The sequence below is a fragment of the Lipotes vexillifer genome, unplaced genomic scaffold (assembly GCF_000442215.2).
Source record: "Lipotes vexillifer unplaced genomic scaffold, Lipotes_vexillifer_v1.1 scaffold361, whole genome shotgun sequence".
Taxonomy (NCBI): Eukaryota; Metazoa; Chordata; class Mammalia; order Artiodactyla; family Lipotidae; genus Lipotes; species Lipotes vexillifer.
Genome location: NW_006787562.1, coordinates 551,090 through 558,673, shown reverse-complemented (window position 1 = coordinate 558,673; position 7,584 = coordinate 551,090). Strand labels below are relative to the sequence as shown.

Below are 7,584 nucleotides of genomic sequence, written 5' to 3'. Positions count from 1 at the left end.
TTCCCTACTTCATCTTCCTTCAGAGGACTCATAGCTACTGCAGAGTGTACTCTGCTGGACTGTACTCTAGACGCTGTGCTACATATCTACTTTTCTTTACCTGAAGTATACTTGATGTATAATACTCTATGTTACAGGTGCACAATACAGCGATTCACAACTTTTAAAGGTTATACTCCATTTATAGGTCTTATAAAATATTTGCTCTGTTCCCCGTGTATATATATATATCCTTGTATATATATCCTTGTAGCTTATTTTATACCCAATAGTTTGTTTGTTTACGGTCTACCTTTCCCACTAGAAAGTAAGCTTTGTAAGAGAAGGAAGTTGTTTCTCTCACTATTAGAAGAGTACACTGTAGATTCTCAGATATGTTCGTTGAATGACAAGTGAGCAAGTGAGCGAAGACCTACAGAAGACCTTAGTTCTGGTTCCCTCTCTGCTACTAAATCAGTGAATGACTCTGTGAAGATGATTCTCCCACTCTGATCTCAATTTCTTTATCTGACAAATAAACACATAATTTCTACCTTATAAAGCCATAAAGTGAAATGGGGCCGTAGATTTGGAAGTACTGTACACCATGGAATATATTATACAAATATACGGTTTCCTTTCTAAATTGAAGGCTTCCTGAGTTTCAGTGAACTCTACCAAATGGGGAGGAAAGTTTTTCCCAATAAAAAATGCTCTGTGGATATGAAAACTGATCAGGACTCACTGGCTAGAGAAGACCTCGGCTGCGGCACAGGAAAGAGCACAGGGGGAGCGATATCAGCGTGCAGCCTCTTCCAGACACACTGGTGACACTGGGGAGCCCTCAGGCGCTTGCCCCCGATGGACTTCAGATTCCTCTCCTCTCAAAAGGGTGAAGAGCCGTGATGGTAGAGGAAATACCTCCCCCTCTTTTGGTTTTTATTCTATTGCATATCTGTGTCGTCACAGTAATCTCAGCCACCATTTACTGATCACTCTGCACCATGCACTTGACATGGATCATCGCACTGCTTTTTCTCCCCCGCCTCCTAACCTCCATTATTCGTACGAGAAAACATCAGGGAACTTGGTCCAAGGTAGTAACTCACAGCTGTGAGCAGCAGAGCCCAACCTTCCACCCAGGCATGGCTGGCCCCTGAGCAAGGGCTCTTAACCACTGTGTTAACTCTGTGCCCAAACTATGTGATAATAGAATTCAGAAGGGAGGGAGACACAACTGTCTCTCCATTAAGTCGGTTTCACCTTAAGTAGGAACTGGGTGGAAAAGGCTGTGATTCTGTAACATGCTTAAATGGATGTATCCAGGCAGCGTATTCTGACTTCTTTCCCTTCCTCTCCACCCAGGGTTTCATGGACATTGACTTAAACAAATTCAAGGAGAGTGGGGCAAACGTAACAGGTTTCCAGTTGGTGAACTACACAGACACCATCCCGGCCAAGATCATGCAGCAGTGGAAAAACAGTGATGCTCGGGACCACACCCGGGTGGACTGGAAGAGACCTAAGGTAAGAGGATGGGCAGCAGGCAGCAAAGGACCAACCTGGTCCCTTTGCCTGCCCTAGATTCCTGGATAGTGTTAGCCTTTAGATAAGGACAGACTTTCTAAGAGGAACAACTTAAAAAGTGTATCCGTAAAGACTGAGGGTATGGACAATCCAGAATGACAATGGTTTTAACAAGATAAATATTTTGATTTTCTTTCATATAAACAGAATTCAGAAGTCAGCAACCCAGGGCTTGTGTAATGGCTTCACAATCATCAAACACTGAGGCTTGTTCTATCTTCTTGTTCTGCCATCCTCAGCATATGGCTGCTACCTTATAGCCCCAAATGGCTGCAGAGGCTCCAACAATTACCTCACTATTCTATCCAGCAGGAAGGGAAAAGGAAAATAAAAATCAAAACTGCTTCCTATAAGAACTCTTCCAAGAAGTCACACACAGATCTTCCCTTTACATGCTATTGGCCACATCTTAGAAACCTACCCCAGCTACCTACAGGGGAAGCTGGAAAATGATGTCTCTACTCTGGGCAGGACCACCATGATGCACAGCTCCAGGGGGATGCATTTATTTCTTCATGGACTGAGCCACCTAGATTTGTGCAGGGAGCTGACCCTTTTTCTAATCAGCCACGTACCTAGCTAAAAATCAAGGAAATTTAACTAAGCAATAACCAGCACATCTCCTTCTCAGAGAGTCTACTATTAATTATCATGCAGACTACCTGTCTCTCACTTCCCAGCAAGGCAGCTTTAAATCCTGCAGCCAAAATCTATATTGTTTGCTATTTGATAATGGCTTAGAATAAGGATAGGGGCTAATTTTTCTTTCCCACATCACATCCAACAGTTTGGCAATGGCTGTGTGAAACACTGTGCTGAGAAGGATTCTGAGGCTAAATTTGTTTATCCAGGGCAAACTGTGGATCCTTGGCAACTTTCTCTTGCCACTTGTCAATTTCTTTTTGTGAATGGCAGGCCACTTAACCAAGATGCTTCTCATCCCACTTTTGCTCAAACTGAGTTAGCAATTCAGAAATAAAAACTTATTTCAATACGAGCTTCAGCAAGAAAAATCACAAACGTGCTTTAAAGCAATGAGCAAACCGCACAGCAGTTAATTCATTAATACGCGAAAAGCCCACCCAATTTCCGAAAGATTGGAACTGATTATAAAAATAACAAAATATAAGGTATACACTTTTAAAATAGCAAGAGAATCAAAGTTAAGAACTGGAAAAATACATATACATTCATTCTACAACTCTACTGTGAACTTAGAATGTGCCAGAGAACATGCTAGACACTGAGGACAAATTAATGAGGACAGACATGAGTTCCAGTGCCGGGAAATGTTGTTCTGGATCGTTATCCTGCTTTTGTTCCAACATTTTCAGCCGCCTTTAGGCGAGAGGGGCATAAAATTGAGGGTTAGCATGAAGAAGCACAAGGGGAAAGTCTGCAGAAACTCTGCCACTTGAGTGAACCACATGTGGAAATAATTAAGAGTTGACCCTTCCTGGATTATTCTTTTTTTCTTTTACTGTCACCAGGGATGGTGGAGTAAACTGTTCCTCTTGGCTCCCAACTGATGACTGTAACACAGAGAACACCAAGTGGTTTTCCATGGACTGTATGAGACAGACACAGATGTGTTGTATTTAGTCTATGGATTCTTTTTCCAGTTGAACCAACATTTTCAAAAGGCAAGATTGAACACAAAATTCTAAAGTTCTCTTCTAACATCACAACCTGCAGTAATACTGAACTCACAATCCAGGAGGGCAATATTGGCTAGAGAGGTGGAGCAGCAGCCCCCATCTAAGAGGCAGGCACTTCCCGGCTCACGGCTGCTCCCCCAACCCCAACTCCCCATCCCTGGCTGACTGCAGGCATCCTCACCAGCGGGGAAGCTCATTCCCAGATACAGCTCCCACCTGCCTCCCTGTCAGCTCACTCTGACACCTAACTGTCTCTGTTCCTCCCACTAGTACACCTCTGCGCTCACCTACGATGGGGTGAAGGTGATGGCTGAGGCTTTCCAGAGCCTGCGGAGGCAGAGAATCGATATCTCTCGACGGGGGAATGCTGGGGACTGCCTGGCTAACCCAGCTGTGCCCTGGGGCCAGGGCATCGACATCCAGAGAGCTCTGCAGCAGGTGAGGCTGGCAATGGCTGCCCCATCTTATGGGAGCCTCACAGGGGATTTCAGCATCAGTTTCAGGTGGGACGTAGCTATTTAGAAGAAAAGGTAAAGCAAGCCTGAAGTTTGGACTGCCACTGCATTGTGTCTGTGGCTCTTGGCGTACGTGGAAGGTCATGCAGAAATGTGAAAAACGAAACAAAAAAAACGCGTAGTATAGAATAGTCATTCCTGATAGCACAAAAGCTCTATTTTCTGCTTAGGGTTTATGTTAAAAAGGGGAAGCCAGTGATTCTGTGTTTGACAAGGGGACGTGAGATATACAAGGATGAAACTGAACCATTTTAGCAGTCTCTTGGAGACTCCCCCTCTTGCCCTGATTTTCTGGATTTCATCATTACCTTTGCTTTCTGTGCACAGGTCATGATGGGACCCTGAAAATGTTTCTCAGGACTTCTGATTCTATTTTCTTGCTTCTCAGCATTGCAATCATCAATTTTGTTCGCGCTTAACAACAGGTAAAGAACGGGGATAGAAAATGGTCAGGCCCCTCCAATCAGCTGGCTATGCAGAGGATTCTGAGGCTGAATCCAGATTCAACGGGGGGGAGTATAAATACTCAATTAGTGATACGTCTGCTGTGGAAGCAGGATGAGACAGACGTACACGTGAGCCAAGTATTTAACATTCCTGGTTTAGAAGGTTCTGGGGATTTGCCCAGTTTTATCACTCTCTGCGCTCCTAGAAGTCTCTAGAAGTTTCTAGAAGCACCTCAAGCCCAGGCTGTGGTCCTCCAACTCCTGATGGATAGCACCATATGATGCCTCTCATGCGTCCTGAGAGAGGCTGTGTTTCCAAAGGGGACTGGGCAAAGAGGGCAGTGCTCACTGCAAAGGAATGTCCAAGTATCAGACACAGTGGCAAGCCAGCAACAGCAAGATATTTTGGTGCAAATGCCTCTCAGGACCTGCCCTCCCCATCCAAGAGTTGCCTAGATAAGGCCAGCTCTACTTTCAAGACTCCATTCAACGGAATATGAATTTGGACTCCCAGGGAAGGAGAGATGTGTTTCTGAATGAGGCAGAAATGTAGAGCAAAATGTACAACTATTCCCATTTGTTTTCCAACCACACGTGCACAGCTCTAACAATTTTCACAACCTGGAGAAAGGGACAAGACAGGAATATCACAGGCTGTTCTTCAGCTTGGATGAACTGCCTGCACATGGAATATGTATTATACTTCTGTCCTTTGGAATGAAGTGAAGCAGCTGCCCTGTGACTACACGCAAATGGGTCCACCCGCAGCCCCTCCTGCCCTCCCCGTCTCTGCGCAGGGTGGCCCCGAATCGCTAGGCAGCAAGAGCAGACACCCGCCAGCTTCAGAATGATCGCCAAAGGTGCCATGCCCGCCTTCTGGCTTATTTAAAATGCTCTTCCAGACCCCACAGTCGAGATAGATTCTGTTTGCAATGTGAAGCTAGTTTCAGAAGGTCCCACGGACTTGCCCTCAGCCTCACAACCCTTCTAGCTCCCTTGCCTCTCCCATCTTAAGGGCATCCCTGGAAGGATATCCTGATGCCATTGTGACAGTGATGAAGCCTGGAGATGACGTGGGTGGCAGGAAGGGGTTGAGAGGAGGCAGCTGCCTTAGTCAAGAAAATAATAATCTCTATACTGTCTTGAGTCAAGACATGTGTGTGCCAATCAGCTGCTCCTGAGAGTCTACTACATGCTCTGGTCTGGGGCCAAGCTCTGGGGACAACAAGAGAAGTCAAGACCTGCCCTCAAGAAACTCCCTTCAGTCTCTGTTGGGTGTGGAGTAGGGCATGGAGAACTAGCCACAAAACAAACACAAAAATAAAACCAACATCCTGATCCAAAAAGCAGCTGTTCAAACTGATTACTTTCAAATCTTTGTTAATCACCTAGAATCAGAAACATGTACTGCTGAAAGAGACCTGAAAAATTACGACTCCCATCTTCCCTTACATTACAGATGAAGCAGCTGACCTAGAGTAGGCAGTGACTCAGCCGGGGTCACACAGCAGCTCAGCAGCACAGGCTGGACCAGACACCCATCCAGGGTTCTTCTTCCTGTCCCACAACTGTCCTGTGGCCCCAGGAGCCTTTGCTTGTACGCCCTGAGCTCCAGGGCCTTGCACACACAGTCATGGCCACTGTCTAACCATCTCACCCTCAAGACCCATCTCTTGAAAAAGCCATGCCCCTAGGGAGGAGCAGTGTGCCTACAGTAGACTGGGTAAATCCCAATGACATTCGGTCCTTGGAACCCAAGGATGGGGGCTCGAGTCTCTTCTGCCCTGCCCACTGGCCTTCAGGTCACACATGGGGAGGGACCTGTGGGTCTGCCTGTGGTAGAGCTGGGATGTCTGTGAGTTAGGCCAAGAGGAATTAGCACATTATTCTAAAACTAATGGTAATACCAGCTATGATATGTCCAGGGCTTACTATGCACAAGGTTCTGAACGTATTTTACATGTTTGATCTCACTGAATCCTCAAGATAACCCTCTGAGGTAGCTGGTTTTATTAACTGCGCTTTATAAATGCAGAAACTTAGCTACAGAGATTTTTTTTTTAATTTCCCAAAATTATACAGTTAGTGGTAAAAGTGGGACTCCAACCCACATCTCCTTGCTACCTCACCCTGTCTTCATAACTGCTCTGCTCTGAAGCCTCGAAGGCCCAGCCCAGCAGGTGAGACACAAGCCATGGCCCAGCCAGCACCAGCACATGGCCTTGGGTAATATCTACATGTCCCTGCTCCCCCCGACCCCACTATAGTTTCCCCGGTGGCAGAGTGAAAACAGCCAGCCTGCCTGCTCCCTGCCTGACATCCAAGGAGCCATTCAGAATATCAATGAGCCCACATCCTGGAACTCCTCAGCGCTCCAGGAAGAAGAGGCATGAGGGCGCCCGTAAGTTGGCTTCCGGCTGGCAGAAAAGATCCAGCTCCCCAAGTCAGGCTGATAGCATTTGGGGGGTCATAGGCCCTTTGAGGACATGATGGGAAACAAAGCTTTGTACTCTTATTCCCAGAAAATGCACACACATATATTTTTGCAGGACCAGGAGTCAGGTGGACCACACTCTTAGAAGCCCAGCTAAGGACCTCAGGTGAAGAATCGCTGCTCTAAATAAGGATCAGCCCTCTTGCCTTTGTGTTTGCAATCTGTCAGGCAATGACCATGCACATTGGAAGTGAAGGTTTACGTGGCACATTGCTAGATGAGGTTGGGGCGAGCTGGGCTAAATAGGGGTGTAAGACACAGTCCATACCTTTCAGGACTCAAGACCCAGTGTAGAAGGAAAGACAAGCTCCTGAGAAATAATAGCCACAAAGGTATAGATTAAGGGCTAAATAACACAGCCAGGCTCTTGGTGCTATGGACTGTCAGAAAAGAATGCCATGACTGAGGAATTTGGACATTACCAGGCTTCCTGTAGGAACGAAACTGAGGCTTTAAATACGGTGACCATATAATTTATCATCCAAACTTAAGAGTGAATGGGAGAGCTATTACCAAGTATCCCAGAACAAGACATGTAAACTGAAACGATCCCAAGCTAACTGAGATGGATGGTCATTCATGCCTTAAAGGAAGGGTGAATTTGAACAAAGAGTGATTTGGGTTTTGGAGGGTCTGGGTGAGGATGTAAATGATACCCAGCAGATGGCTAGAGTGAGGGTACAAGTGAGGACTTGTGGGCATTGTGCTTGGCTGTTAGCGCGTAGGAAGAGAAGAGCTCGCTTCACACCATGACTCCACCAAGCACTATCTGGGGGATCCTGGATTCATTGCTCCACTTTTCTGGCATTAATTTCCTCATCTCTTAAATGGACATAATCCTCTTAGCACTGCCTCCCTCACTGGCTTGTCACAAGGCTCAAAAGTATTTTTTTTTTTTTTTTTTT

At 46.1% G+C, this 7,584-nt stretch overlaps 1 protein-coding gene across 6 annotated transcripts in view; it reads left to right on the top strand.

The window, feature by feature from the left end:
* GRIA1 (glutamate ionotropic receptor AMPA type subunit 1) overlaps positions 1 to 7,584 on the top strand; it is a 313,635-nt gene that overhangs the window by 190,724 nt on the left and 115,327 nt on the right. For all 6 annotated transcript variants that reach the window (XM_007460314.1, XM_007460311.1, XM_007460312.1 and 3 more), the window contains 2 exons: positions 1,345 to 1,506; positions 3,495 to 3,662. In XM_007460314.1, coding sequence (XP_007460376.1) covers positions 1,345 to 1,506; positions 3,495 to 3,662 — 330 coding nt within the window. The remainder of the gene's footprint in view (positions 1 to 1,344; positions 1,507 to 3,494; positions 3,663 to 7,584) is intronic.